Source organism: Herpailurus yagouaroundi, unplaced genomic scaffold (genome assembly GCF_014898765.1).
Source record: "Herpailurus yagouaroundi ecotype Mexico unplaced genomic scaffold, PumYag 28, whole genome shotgun sequence".
NCBI classification, from domain to species: Eukaryota; Metazoa; Chordata; class Mammalia; order Carnivora; family Felidae; genus Herpailurus; species Herpailurus yagouaroundi.
The window spans coordinates 92,747,854-92,770,687 of record NW_024412376.1 but is presented as its reverse complement, the minus strand read 5'-3'; the positions used below and the strand labels follow the sequence as shown (position 1 = coordinate 92,770,687).

Sequence of the window (22,834 nt, the reverse complement as noted above, 5' to 3'; positions counted from 1 at the left end):
TTTTTTTTATAATAAATTTTTATTTATTATAATATAATTTATAATAAATTACAATATCATAGTCCATCCCCTGGCCTTCAAACATTGATCCCTTATAGCAAAACATTCACAAAAGTCTAAGGCTACTGGCACATTACTGGAATCCCATTCAGTCATTGCAAACTATCTAGTTCATCGCCATACCACATGAATATGTCGCCCAGGGTGCGCTTAGGTTAGATCGACAGGCTTCCATTTGATCTTGTCAGATTCTAAAAGCAAGAGTGGTCTTGGCAAAAATGAGTTCACCTTTTGAGAGATCTGGTATAATTGAGCTAACAGACAATACCATCCTTTGCTTTGAGCCTCTTTCGAGGTGTTAATTTCCTTCATTACTTTATGTGCTCTTTTAATGAAATTCTATAAAGTTGTCTTCTGGTGTTTAAAAGTTACATAGGCTAATTTTATCATTTTTCTTAAGAAACATATGAGATAACTTCTACATCCTGAATGTACCAATGACGATACATCCTCTTATAACAGAAGCACATCAGTACACCTTGTGTCTTCTGTTCTCTCCACTTCCTATAGTATTCCTAATGTCTGAAATATTATTTCTGGTAATATAGATAAACTTTCTCTTCTGTCTCACTATTCGTTTATTTATTATATTTATTTAAAATAATTTAATTATAGGGGCGCCTGGGTGGCTCAGTCGGTTAAGCAGCCGACTTCGGCTCAGGTCATGATCTCGCGGTCCGTGAGTTTGAGCCCCGCGTCGGGCTCTGTGCTGACAGCTCAGAGCCTGGAGCCTGTTTCAGATTCTGTGTCTCCCTCTCTCTGACCCTCCCCCGTTCATTCTCTCTCTCTGTCTCAAAAATAAATAAACGTTAAAAAAAAAATTTTTTTAATAAATAAAATAATTTAATTATATGTGTATGCTTTAAAAAACAATTATTTTGTCTAGTTCATTGTTTATCTTTGAGGTACAGGCACTCTTCTGTAGTCTAGTAATTCATTCGACCTGTGAACTTGTATTTCCTGTGGAATATTGGCTCTTTGGTCCTGGAGAAGCTCCAGAGGCCAGACCACAGTCTTTGTCAGGCTAGACTATTTCAAGATTTGTGTATATGAGGGATAGGCATGAGGCATTCAGGCATCACCAACCAGAGTTACCACTCTATTTTGCAGCAACCCAGCAAGAAACAACTGTATCAGGAATTCGCTCCTAAATCTGACTTCTAAAGCAGTGTCACAAGGTTGTGATTCATAAACTCTGGGGGTTCGATCTGGAAAAGTAAAGAACTGAATGCCCTTATTGGGGTGCCTGGGTGGCTCAGTCTGTTAAGCATTCGACTTGGGCTCAGGTCATGATCTCATGGTCTGTGAGTTCGAGCCCCGTGTCAGGCTCTGTGCTGACAGCTCAGAGCCTGGAGCCTGCTTCAGATTCTCTGTCTCCCTCTCTTTCTGCCTTTCCCCTGCTTGTGCCTCTCTGTCACTCAAAAATAAACATTAAAAAAAAAAATAGCTGAATGCCCTAAGACTGGCATCTCCCTGCTACTTTCACCTCATGAAGAAAAATTCTTGCCCACAGAGACACCCACAGCAGTGGTTTAAGGAAAGGGGATAGGCAATGATTGTCCAAAGGGAAGGGAGTGGGTGGGTGAGGTGAGGAGAGACAAACAGATTTTAAAATTCTTTTTTTTTTTTCAACGTTTATTTATTTTTGGGACAGAGAGAGACAGAGCATGAACAGGGGAGGGGCAGAGAGAGGGAGACACAGAATTGGAAACAGGCTCCAGGCTCTGAGCCATCAGCCCAGAGCCCAACGCGGGGCTTGAACTCACGGACCGCGAGATCGTGACCTGGCTGAAGCCGGACGCTTAACCGACTGCGCCACCCAGGCACCCTGAGACAAACAGATTTTAAATTGTCCTTCCATTGCTGCCTCCAGCCCTGTCTGCCCTGAGCTGCAGCCCCCAGTCCTCACACAGAGTGATTTAAAATACTGCTTTTGTCGCTGCTGCTGCTGCCATTAGGTTTTGGATTCTGTCTCTCCCTGTTGTGTCCTCAGCATTATTTTTAGAAGTGGTAAACAGCAGCTTCTGCAAGTTGGACATCTTGTTAAATTTTTGTACGTGTGGATGGCGAATTTGTATCTGTATTCAGTATGCATTATTTATGTAAAGATTTTCCATTAAGTGCTTTACAGTTTTTCCTATAACTCACTTTGCCCTTTTAAATTTTTCACATATTTTTCATTTGCTTTTATGAATTTACATATACAGACTTCATAGCTAGTATTATAGACAGCATTATTGTAGACAGTATTATTGTAGAGTTGAAAATCTGTTTATTTTACAATGAGAAAATCTCCATTTACAATGAAAATTGGTATTCTAAAACCTGACCTTATAAACATTCTTTTGAAAGGATACTTAAATGGAGTGTGAAAATGCCAAGCATCAGCTAATAAATCTTTGTGAGAATTTCTGTTTATATGCAATTTTAAATGCATCGATCACTCACAAATATAAAACCTACAATAAATAGATAATATATGATGAGACTCCTTAAATCTCATCCAAAATCTTGTTTCATGAATGAAATTGAATATGGTAAATATTACCTCTTTTATAGCCTAAGTAATCTTCACACATTATTTGAATGGATTAAACCACCTTATCTTTTTCAAAGTATATCAGTACGCCAATCAAAAGAAAAAACCGGTATGTTTGTCAGTAGGAGTACATGGCCTTATATTGGAAGTGCTGAGGCAGCAAATACTGCGAGACAACTAATACTTGTTTAAACTCTAGTTCATTTTATTGATTCCTCACACTTCCCCCCCCCACACACACACAAGAAAGAAACCCTGGCTGCACTGTCCATTGGCTTCATCTCTCCCTGTCCCCCTTTTCCACACCACTTCCTCTTTTTTCTCTTACTTCTCAACCTGCTTCTTCTGCTTGTTTTTGCCATTTACTTCCTTCCCCTTCCTGATTCTTTCCTCTCTTTCTCTTGCTATTCTTCCTCCTATATGAAGTAGTAGTGATGGCTTTTCTCATACTTACAAGTACCAATGATGGTTACATTTATTATTTATTTAATGCTTTCTATGCGCTAGGCATTGTGCTTAACATTTTACTGTATGAATAGAGTTGATAGTCCTTGGGATTCTGCTGTGGACTGAATATTTGCCCCTCCTCCCAATTTATGTATTGAATTCTAACCCCCCAACGTGATAGTATTAGGAGGCAGAGTCTTCAGGAATGATTAGGTCATGAGGGCAGAGCTCTTCTGAGTGGAATTATGCCTTTATAAAAGACAACCTCAAAAGATCTCTCAACACTCCCACCATCTGAGGACACAGCAAGAAGTTACCTTCTACCAGGCCTTCATCAGATACTAAATCTGCTGGTGCCTTGATCCTAGACTTTCCAGCCTCCAGAATTGTGAGAAATAAATTGCTGCTGTTTCTAAGCCACTGTTTCTAAGTATTTTGTTCTGTTATAGCAGTCCAAATAGAGTAAGACAGATTTGTTAGAAATTTGTGCGTGGTTCCATTAAAATTGTACTGTAACAACTTTGAAATCAGATTAAAATTAAGAGACTAATGAATTTAGGTTAATAAATGTAGATTTAAAATCTGTAAAGCTGTGTGTATACACTTGGAATATATAGTCTGTTTATGCATACTATGTTCCTATGTTAATTTAGATGTTTTACTAAAAATGGGGCCAATATACAATACTGCAGGAATAAGTGTTAAAAAGAGAGTTGAAATGGAACAATACTAAAATTGTTCATAAATTTATTTAATGAGTTGTTATTCTTTGAATATGCTTGCTGTATTATTTTCTTTGCATTGGAACACCAACCATAAAGTAAATGGTCCTTCATAATAAACTCACTAGATGTTACCATACACACCAATGACATTTAGGGGTGAAAACCGTCTTTTTGAATTATTAAATTCTGTATTAAATATTTTACAAGAGATTGGTAACATTGAACTGAACCCAAACTAGCTTGATCTCTCTAAGAATAAAGAAAGTTGCAAGGTTTGCTTTGCTCAGTTCTTTCAAAAGGATAAAAATATGTAAAAATATTTGCATTGTAATTGCAGGAATCAAATTAGTTTCACTTTATACATCCAAAAAAGGTGAAATGTGTAACTTCTTTACATTTTAAATCACAAGCATCTTCAGCCAAGTGAAAAAGGTGAAATAAACATACTTTAGGCTTTGAGTGAAATATAATAATAATAATAAAGACAGTTTGGAGAACTTATCAGATTACTAGAACAGAAAGTAATGTTTGTTCTTCCTGGATCTTATAGTGCCCTGGGGAGTGGTAGACCAGATAGACAGACAGCCAGAGACCAGGTCATAAGGAACTAAATAAACAATGCTAAAGAGTTTTAAAGTTATCTTGGATTTGGAGGAAACCAATGAAGCAGGATCTGTTTTATTTTAGAAAGATCAGTTTGACTGCAACGTGTAGCATATAATAAGTGAAACAAAACTGGAGGAGAGAGTACTGTTAAAAGATTACTGCAGTGATTCTGGAGAAAAATTATGAGAGCCTGGAGTAAACACTGGCAGTTGAAGTAGAAAGGAAGGGACACGTTTGAGGTTGATTTAGGAGGAGGATTTCTTGGATTTGTGATGGTTGAAATTGGGATGCTAACCATCCAGAGTGACTGCTTTATTGAGAGCTTCTATAACAATGATACCTTTTACTGGTACCAGGAATCCAAAAAGAAAAAAAAAATGTTCAAAGATGACGAGTTTTATTTACAATATGCTGAGATTGTGGTACGTGAGAGCTATTCATGTAAGGTGGACATGTCTAGCAGGCAGTTTGGCCTATGGAATAGAGTTTCAAATGATTTGCGCAGATTTTATAACAAAATGAATGAAAAGGGTAGATGTCATATTTTTCATAATTTTGATTGGTTGTGTCATAGCTTTTCTAATAGCTTTCATTGAAGCCAACTTCTGTTCTTAAGCTCTGGAATCATTAGGATTTATGGAATATCCTCAAAATTAAATATGTTTTATTAACTGGTATGAAGGGAAGTAAATATAATAGACAAAGTAGAAAATGGAAAGTTAGTGTACATATGTCTAGTGTTATTTATTCTCCTTTGTTAGTAAGCAAATAAGAGCTAAAATAAATATCAGTATGTTTACTAATCTAGCCAATATTTTTTAAAATAGAAATTCAGGGGCGCCTGGGTGGCGCAGTCAGTTAAGCGTCCGACTTCAGCCAGGTCACCATCTCACTGTCTGTGAGTTCGAGCCCCGTGTCAGGCTCTGGGCTGATGGCTCAGAGCCTGGAGCCTGTTTCTGATTCTGTGTCTCCCTCTCTCTCTGCCCCTCCCCCATTCATGCTCTGTATCTCTCTGTCCCAAAAATAAATAAACGTTGAAAAAAAAATAAATAAAATAAAATAGAAATTCAGTGCTGGGAGCATTGCTGAAAAACTGATACATGTATATCTAGTGTCTTTTTTTTTTTTTTGTAATTCTTACAGTCTTTTAGAATACAATTTAGCAATTTCTGCCATGATCTATAAACATGTCCATACTATTTGATTAATTTTATTCTCACAATTTATCCTAAGGAACAATTCAAAATACAAAAAAATAGAGGTGTATACGAAAAGTGTTTAATATGGTTCTAAATAGGCTCAATATCCTTAAGATTTAACAAATAATGTAATATCAGCAAAATGCAATAGTATGTGTCCATTATAGATTCACATGTAAGGAATGGAGGATGAAATTAAAAGTTTCTTTAGACCTTGAATCCTGGAGTTTTTTTTTCATTTTTACTGAGAAAACTATTAATTAATAGGATTTTATTTCCTTTTTCATTGAACTAATTATACTACTTGTTCTGAACCCTAAATCATATTTACATATCAAATCAAAAACTTATTTTTATAATATTTACATTAAACTAGAAAAGAATGAAATACATCCTATAATTATAGAATAATGCAATTGTATCCAACAATTTGAATAATAATAATAAATAAAAATTGAAAATAGAATGAAGAGGAGAGGCAAAAAAAGGATAAGCATACCACTGTCATAACATTTCATGATAGAGGACTACTAGATAATATCTACATCTGACATGTCAAGAGATAGAGGTTTAAACATATCTGGGGCACCTGGGTGGCTCAGTTGGTGAAGTGTCTGGTTCTTGATTTCGGCTCAGGTCATGATCCCAGGATCATGGGATCAAGCCCCACATTGAGCTCCAGGCTCAACGTGGAGACTGCTTAAGTTTCTCTCTTTCCCCCGGCCTCTCTCCCCCACTCGTGCTCTCTCTTTCTAAAATCAAAAAACAAAAACCAAACACATCTCTGAAAATTAGTGATAATTAGAAGAATTTAAATATTAATAATTATATAGTGAGTGAAAATTGAAGGTTTAGAGAAAGTGGGAAATAAATCATGCTAGTTTTTCACAATTTTCATTGAGGTATCATTGGTGTCTAAGTGTGATGAATTTAAAATATAACTTCCTCTACTTATTATTTTAACTTCAAAAAGGAATAAAACAGGAGTGTTTAAATCCATAAGTAGGACCAAGGTGAGAGGAGAATATTTTCACTTAATTTTATGCACTTTTACATGATTCGTGTGGGGACACTTAATGATATTGCATCTGTAATATATTTTTTAAAAATTATTAAAAGTTGCTGTTAATATTTTTTGATATTAAAATGTTTATTACAAAAAAAGCTGAGCACAAAATAATATACAAAACAGGCACTGTGGTTGATAATAAATAAAACAGATACGCATAGTAGCCAATATGAAAGTAATACATGTATGCATAATATGGTTATATATCTTTTAATATTAAAATTTCACTCTTGATATCTTAATTTTTAAGTTGAAATTTTAAACATTAAAAAAACAGTAAGCAAAACTGGACTTGAAAGCTGCTACTTTATGATGCTACCACTACTTATTCAGTTTTTGGAAATAGATATTTTTGGGGGGACTAGTTTTCTATTTCCTTGCCTTTGGTTTTGGCTTTCTCTTTATATTCCCTAGATTTCTTGATTACAAATGTCAGAAAGACAGTTTGGTCTACCTCAAACTCAAAGGGAATTTATTAAAAGTTTGACTCATGAAACCAAAAAGAAGCCTAAGGCTGGGCCCAGGAGTAACTACAATTAACAATTCATATGATAGTAACTTTCATTCTCTATGTTCATCTCTGCTGTTCTTTGATTTTCTTCTTTTGTCCTCTCTTTCTCTCTCTCTCTTTCTCTCTTTCTGTTTATTTCTCTTTCTTGTAAGTTCCACTGTAAACTTGACCACCACTACCTCTCAAATTTCACAACTTTTGATCCAAGAAAGATCAACTTATTTTTCGTACTTCTTGAACCAAAATTGCCAGAAAAGTTCTGTAACCTAGCTTGGGAAAACGCGTCCACTTCCTGTAAAGCAGTGAACTGTGACAGAGTGATCATATTGCATTACCTAAGTGGGAGGTTCCCCGGAAAGAATGGATGTGTGAGGAGAGTAATGCGGAGTTCTAGTTAGGAAAGATGGTGGGGTGGCTTAGTTGATCAAGCATCCGGCCCTTGATTTCAGCTCAGTTGTGATGTCAAGGTTCATGAGAGTGTGGAGCCTGCTTGGGATTCTCTCTCTGCCCCTCCCCCACTGGTGCTTGTTCTCTCCCTTTCTCTCTCTCTCAAAATAAATAAATAAACTTAAAAAAAATATAGCTCATACTTGAGTCTGGAAAATGTATACGACTCTTCCATCTTGCCAAAAGCATTTCTTCTAGACTACTGCATTACCCTCTGAATTACCATCTTCTCATGCCTTCCTTAGCTCTATTTTCTTCTCCATATAGTAGCCAGAATAATGCTGGCTAAATGCAATTGAATTGCACTTAAAATTTCTGTGGTTTCTGCTGAGCTCAATATAGAAGTCAATGCTTAGCAGACCTATAATCATCTGATGCCAATATATATGCCTCTTGCTCACTAGGTTCTAGTCACACTGTACTTTTCCCAGTTTCTCAGAAAAAAGGCCTGTGTTCCCGCCTCCTCCCCCATTTCCCCAGCTTTGTCCCATCTCTTTCTGAAACAGTCTTCTGCTTGCTGCCTGGACGTGTCCTTGTCCCATAGATTTAACCTTAAGAGCCATGTCTTCAATAAGACCCACTGTGTCACCACATACAATTAAAGGGCATCCTGCATGTTATTCTCTGTCTCAACAGCTCAGTGCTTCCCTTTATATCACTTAATATTTGTAACCTTAGGCTTATTGGAAACCTATCTCCCCTATGAACTATAAGCTGTGAAACAGCAAGGAAACAATATCTGTCTTACCACTTCCTCTGTAAGAAGAGCATTGTGTTTGAGAGAGGCTGCACCCTTTGTGCCCCCTGCACAGTTGTGTCTCATTCAGAAGCTGGGTTCTACAATGGCTCACAGTAACCAACTGGCAAAAGTGTTCAGAGGAATTGCTTTATTTGTAAATGATTTTATTTATATTTTATTATATTTTATATATACAAAATAATGAATATATCTTAAAATAAAATTTTATTGTATTTGTAATGAGAAAGAGCAAAGTCATAGTTTAATTTGTGTAGTTAAATGTACTATAATTACTGGTGGATGAATTAATACCCTATAGATACTCTTTAAATACTTGGAATCAATTAATAAATTATACGTACTCATTAAATATTTAGAATCAGTTAAGTCCAACTTTAAATGCCTTTGCCTATCATTTCTGCTTAAAAGATGAATAAACAGACATCCAAAGCCACTAAATAATTCCTCCAGTCACATATAATCCTTCCAGATTTTGCTACATTAGATTTTGCAGTTTAGATAATACATCTGTAGGGTTATATTTTATTTGTTTTAATTTTTTACCTTTGCTTTGAATGTGCTGAAGGAAATCTGAAGGATAATGCATTTTCTGGTGTTGAGAATGTCTTGAGTTTGCCGGTAAAGTTTGATCTGTGTCTACAATTTGTCTGGTGAGGTTTGATTCATGACATCCACTGTTTTCTAGCTGATTGTTGACCTGTAATGCTGTGCTGATTCTGCAAGTCTTTAGTGATCTTCTTCTTGTCTCCCTTATGCTTGTGTTTCCTGGATGCTGTCATCAGCATATTGTTGTTAATGAACAACTGCCTTGAAGACTTTTATGTCACTTCTCAGTTTAAAAAAATTCTATATACATTAAAATTAAATCAATACCATAAAATAAAATGCTCATAGTCCCCTAAAGCAAATCTTTTCTTCAAAACAGGAATCCTGTCTTTAAACCCTAATGGTAAAGTGGGAAGGGTATTCTATCCTGACCTTCTGAGTCAAAATATCGAGCAAGAAAAAGCTAGAACAGTCTTTTCCATACTTTCATGGTGTCAATCTTAATGTTGCTGGTGGATTCCTGTGTTTAGTGATGAAGGGCTTGCTTTTTTTGTTCTCTGTTTTTCTTTGTTTTTAATAGGAACAATATTCAAGGTTGAATTAAGGTTCTGTGGTTCTAAAGTCAACACTATCAGGACTTTGCTAGAACTTCCCAGTAACTACATTGAAAGTCCATTTTTCCAAATTGATTCTGTGTGTGTGTGTGTGTGTGTGTGTGTGTGTGTGTGTGTGTGTGTGTTGGAGGCTTAAAAATTGCAACAAGAAACATCCTTGTTTGTCCTCCTGAATTCAGAACTAATTGAAAAATGGAGGATTCAGAGAAATTGACTTATAATGCAGTATAAATCTGGATTGAAACGCAGCCATATAAGCTTCCAGTACATTCTTATCTGAACTGAAGTGACCCCCTGGAGTTGCTGACACAAATGGGAAAATTGCAGACCTCTGTCACAGGGCAGGAGTCTGTAAGCTTAAGTCTAGACAAGCTGAAATTTCATCTTGTGGACCGGCCATGCCAGTAAGAAGCAGAAAATGTTTATTTATTCCAAGATCACCCACCAGTTTATAGATGAAGAGGAGTGAGTGAGAGGTGGGACTTCCACTAGAAGTCCCCTTCTGCAAATATGGGCCAAGGGGAATGGAGGGTCCCCTAACAAATAGAAGATGTGTGTTATAGACCAGGATATTGTTAATAAGGGAACGTTTGGGACTTAATACATCAAAAAATTCTCCTGGGCCCTATTTCCTGTAGTAGACAGTTCTCTGTTCATTATTTTTTCTCCTAATTATCTTCACTGAAAGAATCAGTTTATTAATTTCTCACTCAAACTATAAAATTCAGGCAAGAATGAGGATAGGGTACATAAGCTTTTCTTGAAAAAAAAAATTAGGGGCACCTGGGTGGCTCAGTCAGTTGAGCATTCAACTCTTGGTCTGGCTTGGGCCATGGTCTCATAGTTTGTGAGTTCAAACCCCACATCAGTGCACTATCAGTACAGAGCCTGCTTGGGATTCTCTCTCTCTATCCCTCTCTCTCTGCCCCTACCCCACTCTCACTCACTCTCTCTCTCTCTCTCTCAAAATAAACATTTTTTAAAAAATTCTAATCTATTCTTGAAAATATTTCTCACTTGATGTTATAACATCAAATCCCTCGACAAATTTTAGGATTTATGCCATTTCTTTAATCCTCACTTTTGTGTCTCTGTTTCCTTTCTTCTCCTTTTCTTTTGAACAGCCTAGAATTACCAGAATAACCCCTTAGTTCATATATCACTTCCAAGCTGTCCCTACTTAAATTTATATACCACCCAAATGCCAGAAATTTTACTGGATTTGTCACGTCACTAATATTAAATGCCCTAAAGCAAATGTTTCTGCAGTATGTCAGCTTTACCAGCTGGTCTGTGATGAATCCTCTCAAACCTCATGTATCATTTCTCCTTCTCCTACTTCATTTATTCAAAAAAGTATCCAGTACCTAGAATGTGCCAAAAACTACAGTAGGCTGTATGGAGTCAATATGACTCTAAGTGGACATGACCCTTGCTGTAAGGAATTTACATGGTAGTGTAGAAGACAGACTATAGACAAATACCAAATAAAAGAAATAATTGGCAGTTTTAAATGAGACATTTAGTGAAAAGATTAAAAGAGAACCACCTGGAGATGGGAATCTGTTTTAAAGATTATATCTGTAAAGCAATAACACTTAATATGAAGAACATTCCAGATGGAGGAAATATTATGGTAAAAGTTCAAGTGCAAAAATCTCAGTCCACTGAAGCAACTGCAAGAATATAATCATGAGTCATTTTTTTAATGTTTATATGCTTATTTATTTATTTTGAGGTGGGGGAGGGGCAGAGAGGGGAAAAGAGAGAGAATCCCAAGCAGGCTTTGCACGATCTTGCAAACCTCAAAATCATGACCTGAGCCAAATCCAAGAGTTGGACACTTAACCGACTGAGCAACCTAGACACCCGGAGTATGAGTCATTTGTGCAAGGCGAAAGCTGATATAAGATAAAGTTAGCATAATAAGGGCCAGGAGAGGCTGGAGCTATACATCATGATAAAGGTTTACTTTTTATTATATAGACCAGAACTGTTCAATAGTAATATAAAACAAGTAGCAAATCGTAGTCATTTATGAAATTTAATATTTAAAATACTTTTTTTTATTTTAGTGGGGAGGTGCAGAGGGATAGAGAGAGAGAATCTTAATCAGACATCATGCTCAGAGCAGACCCTGACACGAGCCTCAATCCCATGAACCTTGGATCATGACCTGAGCAGAAACCAAGAGTCAGACACTCAACAGACTGAGCCACCCTCAAATGCATTTTATTTAACTTAATGCCCTCCAATGCCCTCAAATACATTTTATTTAACTTAATATATCCAAAATAAGTATCATTTAAGTTGTAATAAATAGAAAATCATCCATGAGATATTTTATTAATTTTGTTTTTGTATTCAGTCTTCAAACTCTGGTGTGTATTTTACACTTACTGCACATCTCAATTTGGACCACCCACATTTCAAGTGCTCATTTGCCACATGTGTCCAGTGGCTACCATACTGGGATAGGATATTAAGTTTTAAACAGAGTGATGCGATCCAAGTTACATTAGCAAGTTACTTTGGAATGGAGAAAGTATGGGTGAAGACAGGAATACCAGTCAGGAGGCTGTCATAGTTTCCTTTGGCTGCTGTAACAAAGTATGAGAGATTGGTCAACTTGAAATAACAGAAATTTATTTTCTCTCTGTTTTGGAGACTGGAAGTCTGGAATCAAGGTGCCAGGAAGACCATGTTCCCTCTGAAAGCTCTAGGGAAGGATCTTTCATTGCCTCTTCTAGCCCCTGGTGGTTGTTGCCAGTCCTTGTTGTTGCTTGACTTACAGATGCATCATCCCTCTAATCCCTGCTTCTGTCTTCATACGGCCTTCCATATGTCTGTGTCACTGTGTCCCAATATCCCTCCTCTTGTAAGGGCACCACTCATATTGTATTTATGACTCACCCTAAAATCTCATTGTAACTCGATTGCATCTTCAGAGATCCTGTTTCCAAATAAGGTCACACTCAAAAGCTCCAGGTAGACATGAATTTTGGGGGACACTATTCAACCCAGTACAGACGCTAATGGAATAAAAGAGAGTGGTAGCTTATGCACACTGGGCACCCATCTATGCTCCATCTCCCTGCTTGTCCCTGGGTAGTGGACCCAGAGTAGTGATCATAGTTATAAAAAGAAGAAATGGTTGTGAAATATATTTCAGAAATGTATTTAGCAGATATCTTGAATGTGGAGGGAGACCAAGCTCCAGTAATCTGGGTGACAGTCCTCAAACTTCTCTCATGACTTTCTTGATCAGTCACTAAATGTCTACTATTTTTAACCCAGGACATTTGTATTCCTAGCTTCTAAAGACATCTAACTCAAAGACATTTCCTTCAAGTTCCTCTTTATGAGGACTTAATTAGCTCCACTTTACTGAGAAGAGTATTAAACTAGAAGTAATGGATTAGCCTCTCATATGCACAAAATAAATGAAATATATATTTGTTTAATATACCATTAATGAAACTATACTGGCATTTATATATATTACAGTATGCTCTCTGAAAAGAAGATCTGAATACCAGAGGAGTATTCTTAGAACAATTCTTGTTGGGAAAAAAAAATCCATATGCTTTACATCTAGAATAGTGAATATAGTTATCTGGGTACAAGTATCTCCAGTGATTTCTATCTTGAAAGATATAAATTCCCAATTTACATTTTTGTTCTTATCTTTTTCTTAAATGAAGTAGCTGAAACTCTGAAATCTGGGTGTATTTTCAGTTTGTATAATGTCTTATGGATAATGAGCTCCATAAATTTATAATATGCTGTGTAACGGTATGTAATCTTCTTGAGAAAAAAATCATCTCCAATGCAGTGTCATAGTGGGTTGTTGAGGATGTCAAACAGTTTAATAGTTTAGGTATCATAAAAGTGAATGAATATAAATATGTTATTTAGATGTTTGTTTTATTGATTTACCGGGCATATCCTCCTTCTGTTTGACTGTATATTTTGGACTATTTTAAAAAAATATATAAATTTGGGCGCCTGGGTGGCGCAGTCGGTTAAGCGTCCGACTTCAGCCAGGTCACGATCTCGCGGTCCCTGAGTTTGAGCCCCGCGTTAGGCTCTGGGCTGGTGGCTCGGAGCCTGGAGCCTGTTTCCGATTCTGTGTCTCCCTCTCTCTCTGCCCCTCCCCCGTTCATGTGCTGTCTCTCTCTGTCCCAAAAAAAAATAATTAAACATTGAAAAAAAAAATTAAAAAATATATAAATTTAAAATCACCACCCTGTCCCTTTGCCCTTTTCTGCAACTTTTTCAGACTTTTTAATTGTGTTTTCACTGGTGTGGTGATAAAAAAAAAAAAAAAAAAACAGTAAAAAGCCACCCGCTAACATTTGTGAGAGTCAGGGCAACAACATAAAAGGGGGGGGGGGCTCACAAAATGTAAGTCAAAATGTTAAAATTCTAAATTTGGATTTTAAAATGATAAAGTAAAACATGTTCTGTCCTTCTATCTTGACAAACATACTTTGCTAATGACTTGGAAAGCCATGTTCCAATTATAACCTTTTTGGACTCCATAGCATTCTGTGCAGCACCTTGCCATTAGGGGGAGTCAGCCCTGCCTCTAGCTTAACCTACAACCTTTCTACCTAGGGTTCTGTCCCTCCAAGCCTTATGAACATATGTGTGATCAACCCACTGAACACCCAAGCTCTACACCAAATAGCTATCCTGTGGCCACACCTTGGGAGACCCTCAGGAGGACCTGGTCATGTTCAGAACCAGGCAGTGAATTCTAGGGTTCTGGAGTATGGTAAGAAGGGAAAATATGGCCTGTGATTAGGAAGGAAAAATTTGGCCTGTGATTGTGGCACTTACCTTATCACCACAGAATACCCTCCTGATGGGCAGAAACATGATAAGAAGACAACCAGAACAGGGTACTCTAATGAAAACATTTCTTACCTAATTTGAAGGACTATATTGACCAATAGAGCTATTTAAGTATATAGCTAATACTAATACCTCTTTTTTAACCTCCAGTATCTGTTGGTGAAATTGGATATGAGTACATACGGACTCTTTGTGTTATTCTCCCTTTCTGTTATATGTTAACGATTTTTAATAACAAAAAGTAAGAAAATAATATTAATAGATTTTAATGCTGTCTTGATGGTTCCAAGAAATTGTATGTTCTGTGTGAGGAGGTTTGATTTGCTTGGTCACTGCTATGCTTGTTTGTAATTCTACTGATGTCTTCAGTGGAATGCTCTCATTAAAGGTGGGTGAAAATAATCAATGTGATCTCTTTAACATAGCCTTTGCATTTCTGAGCTCATCTTGGGACTTGGCATTAAGCCATCTCAATGATTTTCCCTTTAGTTTTTTTCCTTACGTTGATTTAAATATTGTATTACTGACATTGAAGTCCATTATAAGATGATGTTCAAATTCTTTTTGATCTACCTAATTTCTAGTTTAAACGGGACTCAGAGCACTTTGTGAATTTTCTTGTGTTGAATTACATTGTCTTTCAATTTAAAGACAATTAAAGACAATTTAAAGACAATTTCAATTTAAAGGTTAACTTTTCTCCACATACCTGACAGCCTTAATTGGTAGAGCATGCGACTCTTGATCTTGGAGTCATGAGTTCAAGCCCCATGTTAGGTGAAGTTAGCTTTTCTCCTCATTTCAATACTATTTCTCTTTTCATAACCTTAACTTGTAGATCCATGATTTAGGACCTAAATTCAGGAGTATACTATTTTAAGTGGTCATTATGTCCTTTTTTAAATTATTATTTTATTATTTTTAACATAATCATTTTTCCAACACAAATATATTCTTCACCGTACTTTTTTTTTGAAAATTTTGGATAATAACACAGATGCTTTTGTGTTTCTCCCTTTAACCTTATTGTATATGTTCGTGTCGATTCAAAAGCTGCGTGTAGGCCCTCATGTTCTTTTCTTTTAAATTCATTTTCTTTTATTCTGAATTCATAAAAGTCTGTGTAGTCAATTAAGCTTATAATTTAAAACACAAACATACACAAAAGCACACACCCCAGAAATGACTCTAACAGCTTTAGCATAATTATTTCTAGATTATTCTGCTTGAACTGATTGATAATATCATTGCTATCAAAAGGATTTCATGCCATTTCAACATTTAGTTTTTATTTCAGTTTTGCTTTTGCACATTTTGTTTCCAATTTTGTTATAACTTACTATATTAACTTTATCATATAATTCCTAACTCATACTTCAAAATGCATTTCTGGTTTTGCATATTTATAGTATGGGGTTTCTATGGAATTACAGCTTTTGTAGGAAATAAACTGTTAATTCCTAAGCAATCTCAAATCACAACAAAGAAAAATGACTCAGTAGAGTCTGTAAGACCATATACACAGGGCGAACATAAAAAACAGTTTTATTACCATACTAGCTGTTTCGCAACTATACATTTGGTATGTGATGCGCAATATGTGAACAGCAATACTGCTTGTAGGGTTTTTCAGCATAGGAATATCTTTATAGAAAGGACAAGGTTTTGGAGACAAGTAGGAGAAGTTTTCATTTTGGCTGTTCCACTTACTAGCTTGTGTGACCTTCAGCAACTGATTTCAGTTTACTATGTATCAATTTCCTGTTTAAAAAAATACTCTTAATATGAGATAAAATTATTTGGAATCTAAGCACACATATGTTTTATTGATCTTGCATGAAGAAAAAAAAACAAGGGTGTGTTTTGTTAAGGAGTATTGATACTGTTATTACTTGGAATGGAAAACATAAAGACAAATTGATATTTTGTCAACTGTATAGGTTTATTTAGAAACTTTATCTTCCAGGAGTTGAGTTGTTTCAATTCTCTATCCCTCTGGGAGAGTTTAGAAGAAGAAATTACAGTGTTTACTTACATAGGAAAATGCCAAAGAAGAGCCACATTAAATCACACGTGTAAATGAATTCTGTACTCTCTGGCAGACTCCCTTTACCACTCTAGTCTTCTACCTCACTATTGTCCCTTTCATAGTCTACCCTTAGACAAACTCGAACTAGTAGCTGTTTATGTACATCTTTGGCACGGTCTCTCTGACTTCTAAATATTTGCAAACGTTTTGCCTAAGAGAGGACCCTCATCTCTTCTACTCCAAGTTGGCTAATAATTATTCATTTTTCTGGTCTTAGCTGGGGTGTCAGTAGCTCTCCATTTCAAGTATTTAACTGTCTTATATGTTGCTTCTACAGTGCATAAGTGTGCACCCCCACCCCCTCCAGATCTCTCCAGACATCTTTATAGTTCTTTTATTTTATATTTTGAATACTAATTGCTTTTGGTATCTCTGTCTTCCACAGTGGAAATTTCATTATTAAAGAGGCTATACATTTTTTTAAAAAATTTAATGTTTATTTATTTTTGAGAGAGAGACAGAGACAGAGACAGAGGAAGGGGGAGACACAGAAACCCAAGCAGGTCCCAGGCTCTGAGCTGTCAGCAAGGACCTGACTTGGGGCTCAAACCCATGAACTGCAAGATCATGACCTGAGCTGAAGTCTGACACTTAGTCAACTGAGCCACCCAGGTACCCCAGAAAATGCCATACTTTTTTTTAATGTTTATTTATTTTTGAGAGACAGAGTGTAAGTGGAGGGGCGGGGGCAGAGAGAGAGGGAGACACAGAATCTAAAGCAGGCTCCAAGCTCTGAGCTGTTAGCACAGAGCGTGATGCAGGGCTCAAACTCACGAACTGTGAGACCTTGACCTGAACCAAAGTCAGACGCCTAATCCACTGAGCCACCCAGGCATCCCATAAGCTATACATTTTTTCTAATACTTTTTTAAGTTGTGGGGTGCCTGGGTGGCTCAGTAGGTTGAGCGGCTGACTTTGGCTCGGGTCATGATCTCACGGTTTGTGAATTCAAGCCCCGCATCGGGCTCTGTGCTGACCGCTCAGAACCTGGAGCCTGCTTCGGATTCTGTGTCTCCCTCTCTCTCTGTCCCTCCCCTGCTCCTGCTTTGACTCTCTCTCTCTGTCAAAAATAAATAAACATTAAAAAAATTATACTTCTTTAAGTTGAGATGTGATTTTTTTTTTTATTTGAGTTTAGTTGACACACGATGTTACATTAGTTTCAGGTGTAAAACTTAGTTATTTGACAAGTTCATACATTATGGGGCTATACATTCTTTTTTTCTTTATGTTCCATGTACCATGAGCAATACCCATAATATACATTTAATAAAAATTATAGTTGAATGAAGGAGTATAAATACATTTGCATCATGAAGGTGAAATGTCTATTTCTCTATACCAAAATCAATAATTTAAATAAAATCTTTTATTATATCAAATCAGTGTGAAATTAAAAATACATGATGATGCTTTATTTCTATTCCACTGACATATATATATTTTATGTTAATACATATTTATTTTTTTATGTAAATAAAATTCAGCAATCTCACCATCTGGTAATAGCCATTTTTGTGGTATATTTTCTATTTGATTGTAATACTCTTTTTATCTCATGTTAAATTTATCATTCATAAATATCCATCAGTCTTGCAGAAATGCAAAAGCCCCATGGAGAATTATCTGCCCATAGCTTTCGAGACTGTATTTAATTTTGAAATTTTATATTATAGAAATTGATTATAAACTTTCATATGTTTTCTTCCTACTATTACACTAAACAAAATATTTAATCTTTAAGTGTGCACACCTAAGTATGTTAGAAACTTATAATTTATTCTCCCCATTTGAATATAGTGTACAAGTGCATAGATAAAAAATAATTCAAAAATGACATATTTGTTGTGAAAATGCCGTCAAAAGGAAGTGGCAGTGAATTGCATTAGAAATGTCTGTTTTAATGTCCGAAAATAACTATTCTTGATGTAGAGATTGTTTGTTTTGTTTTGATTAGGCTATTGGTTATGAAAATTGTTGAATATTTTTGAAAATTCATGAATTGAATGTTCTAAGTGTTACAACTCAGACCAATGAACCAGAGTTTACCAATACTTCTCACTCCTCTCTTCGGGATGTCAGGCCTTGAGAATAGAATTGTGAGGAAAGCATAATGGACGATTTGCTCTCTATTCTTCCTTGCTTTTTGCATTAATGCATAGTCTCTAATTCATGTGCAAATGTTTGTATGTCTGGAAATTTAGAACAAAACTTGCTTTTCCAATACTTATTACTCCAGCCTGTTTCAAAAACAGATAAAATTTTCTGAACAGCCCTTCAATGATAGCAAACATTATTGCTTCCTCTGCTTATTATTACTTCTCCCTGCTCTTTTTCCTCAGCCCAATATAAGTCTAAATAAACACAACTTGTTACTTTTCCTTTTAAATTTAGTTTGGAAAAATGTGGCCACATTTTCAGTTATCCTTTTCAAACAGTTAAAATCTTACCTTACTTGCAAGACATCTTTCTGAATTACCTAATCTCCATTTAATTTTGGTCTGAAAAGCAGCACTAGAAGTTTTGTGATAGGGAAGTTAGAAGTGAAATAATTCAAATAAAAATGTTTATGTAAATTATGCATGTGACTTGTTATATAACTCTGATTACTTGCAAATCTGAGGAAGAATTAAGGGAAAGAGAGAGGGGTTGGGCGGGGAAAGGAAATGGAAAGGAAGGGGAGGATAGAGGAGGGGAAGGTAGGAAAACAATCTTCTTAGTGAAGTTTGTGATGACCACCATCCCCTTCTGGGAAAAAAAAAAAAAAAAAAGATGAATTCAATCAGTTTATATCCTTAAGCTATTATGCAACTTTTATTGAACATTCAAAGAAAAGAAAACAAAAGAAATTATCCTTTAAAGCAAGTTAAAGCAAAAACAACCTAGTAGAATCACATAAACTTATTTGGAAAATTTGTCAAGTTATTATGCTTTCTACGGGGTGCCTGGATGGCTCAATTGGTTAAGTGTGCGACTCTTGATTTCGGCTCAGGTCATGATCTCACAACTGTGAGATCGAGCCCCACATCCAGTTCTGGGCTGACAGCACAGAGCCTGATTGGGATTCTCTGTTTCCCTCTCTGCCCCTCTAATGCTTGTTCTCTCTCTGTCTCCGTTTGTCTCTCTCAAAATAAATAAACTTCAAAAAAATGTATTACGCTTTCTAAATTTTATTGTTCTCATTAAAAATGGGTGATAATAATAGCAAAAATCCCAAGATGAGGTTTGATCATATAAGTACAGCACTTTCATATGTCTCAGGCATGCAGTAAACATATTACATAACTAAGCTCAAGATCCATTTTTAAGTGACACATCTAGAAATGAGAAAAGAAGTCCCCAACCAGAAGCTCAGTCAAATTAGTAGACCAGAATAAGTGCATTTGCATTTGAGATATGAAATCCCAAACTTCCTTCATGTATTACTTCCCTTACTTATTTATAACAGGATTAGTTTAGCGTCACATCTTATATAGATTCCCAAATGTGTTGATTTCAGAAAGAGAGAATTAAGAAGGAAAAAACCTTGAAATTAAAAAGAAACTAAATGGAATCCACGGAGTAGTAGTATGTTTTGGATTTTAAATGGAAATGCTCTGAAACTAGATCAATAAAATCCTATCAATTTAATTTACAAAAAAATCCAGCCAATAAGAAACATAATACAATGCATTTGGTCTTGGATTTAAGCAATCCTGGCTCTCTAGTCTTCAACTGAGTGTCTATCTCAGTGGTTCCTGTACTAAAAGATGCCAAAGGTGGAGGACTTATGACCTGAGAATTAAAGTTATGAATATTTAAGCTGTTATGCAAAGCACCAACAGAGCAAAGTATGCATGCAGATAATCATGAATTGTACACTAATCAAATTTTAATAAGTGGGGAATATTATTGTAGAAGCACATGACTTACCAAAAATGTGTTTCTTTTCTTTTTTTTTTTTTTTTTTTTCATTTTGCAGGAAAAAGTCCAGCATTTACAGAAGGCTTTTGCTTCAAGAGTAGATAAATCCACACAGACTGAACTTCTAGGCTATGATGTAAGTAGCTATATAAAACCATTTTTATCTTCTTTATTGCTATTCAGACCTCCACAGCTTATTTACCTCTGTAGCTGCTGTGTCCATGCACTGATTTAATAGGATTTAGTGGCTCACCATTCATCTTTTTCTCTTAAATAATCCCCAAATACCTTCTGGAACTGAAAAAGATAATTACAGGCACCGACTAGCATACCAATGTCTTCTTATTTTTTTTAAACTAACATCTCTAATATAGTCTTTTGAATTAGTAAATTTGCAGACATGTAGAAGATACATACTAGAATGCAAGAACAATTTATCTTTAAGAAAGTACTAATTTATTTGTTAACAGTTTAATAAAGTTATGTTCACAATCACCATGGGCCAGGCACATCATTTTTACATTCTGGTGTGTGAAAAGAAACAGAACTTTGTAGAGAAATTTACTATTTCTAAATAGTAAGCTAAAATACTGTTTTAGCTTTTTAGCTCCAGTGCAGGCTACAGAAAGTAATTTAATTGAATGTTAGCATTTTTTTCTTAGTGTGAAGTACTTGTTGAATTGTCAAAATAGGATTATAAAACGTGTTGATACAAGATTGCTTCTAATAACACTGGGTGATTTTGGATAACTTAGATTTACATTCCTATCTTTTCTTAAATGAAGCTATAAAGTTTTCACTTTGCCTAAGTTCATGACTTTAAACTTCCTTTTGATGAACCTATAAAGAATTATCTTCTTTTTCCTGTATCTAACATTTGTAAGAGCTCTCTCTTCTATTTAAAAAAAATGATATTATTTTTAGCACTTTATTGACAAGTAAAATTAGAACAGAAGTAATTTTAAGTTGTTTGATGAAAGTCTTTAATGATAAAATTTAAGTTTATCCTCATGTCCTATTATATGAAATGACATAAATATGAATGGTACTTTTGTGTTGCCTTGCAAATTAAATTGATATATTTAACATAATGCTACTTGTGTCTATTAGGAAATAAACTAAAGTTTTGAATTGCACTGCAGGTTGTTTTCCGCTACTTATATATGTTATTTTTTAATTAAAAAAACATTAAAAGCTATGCTTTTCTTTTGAATTTTTCTGTTACATTCATTTTAAGATATGTTTATTATAGAACCCTAAATATTTTAGATATCAGTATTGTGACTACACTTCTTGCTTAAATACCAGTGTTATATATTATTTAAGTGATGTGAATATTTAATTTTTTAAAGTAGAAATGATTTCTCAGTTCAAAGAGGATTTAAGCCACAAGCATTTTTAATGTTTATCTCTTTTGAAGGAGGTTTTTTTTTCCTGTTTAAAGTTTTTTGATGTGTATTATTTATGTATCAATACCTAGGATATAAACTCAGTATGTATTTTACAAATACCCTTTATCTTTTTAAATCTGCTAGCCAGTTGTCCAGTAAGGCTAATAAATAAATAGTTTCTATTAAATTGTATTCCAACATAACAAAATTCTCAGTTAACTGAGCACCAGAAAATTGAAGTCACTTGTTCACTACCACATGAACTTTGTGGAGTCTAGTTATTATAAGTAATGTATTCTTACACAAGGAAAGAGGAAAACACGTGTGTACTGGGACTCAAATATTCCACTTTACTCAATAAGGAAATGATGTTTGGGAGACTTAGTTTCAAATTTTGAAAGAATTGAATATAAATATAGAATGTGAGAGAGCTATAGCACAATTAGTGACTTCAAGAGAGAAATAGTTGCTAAGAGATGAATGGTACCTGTGGGGAAAAACTAAGCTGTCTTGTATTTGCCTATCTATTCCGATAACGTTCTTGTTTCTATGAGATTTGCTATATCAATGCTACATCATTCTCTCAACTGTAAATAAAAATTCTAAATAGAGCCATGAATGTAGTTAATCCTTACTAAATGTTCATTGTTTCTGGCTTCTTTTTATATCTAACAGTGAGAGTTTAATGTATTTTACTGTATTGAATAAAGGCTAAGAATAATAATTTCTTGGTAGTGAGTCCTTTCAGGATTCCTTTGTTTAAGTGTCTTGTATGATTTAGGTAGTCATTAACATAGAATAATAATCTGTTCTAAAGGTTTCATATTTTACTTTTCCTGGTGATAGATTCTAGGATATAATCATCAGAATCAGAAAATCAGTCACCAAAGATATGCATATAGAACCTCATGTCACTACCTGGATGTAACTGTCATAGTAAACTTTGGGGCATTTTGTATGGAAAAACAGGGAAGGGAAGTATTTTAAATAAGCAAATTAGATGTAAGTAAAGCATTTTAAATGTGATGAATTGTGTGACTGTTGGGAACATATGACTCATCAATAGTG

The 22,834-nt window shown here is 35.2% G+C and overlaps 1 protein-coding gene across 5 annotated transcripts in view; it reads left to right on the top strand.

The window, feature by feature from the left end:
• CCSER1 (coiled-coil serine rich protein 1) overlaps nucleotides 1-22,834 on the top strand; it is a 1,345,367-nt gene that overhangs the window by 645,803 nt on the left and 676,730 nt on the right. For all 5 annotated transcript variants that reach the window (XM_040478447.1, XM_040478431.1, XM_040478439.1 and 2 more), the window contains one exon: nucleotides 20,434-20,511. In XM_040478447.1, coding sequence (XP_040334381.1) covers nucleotides 20,434-20,511 — 78 coding nt within the window. The remainder of the gene's footprint in view (nucleotides 1-20,433; nucleotides 20,512-22,834) is intronic.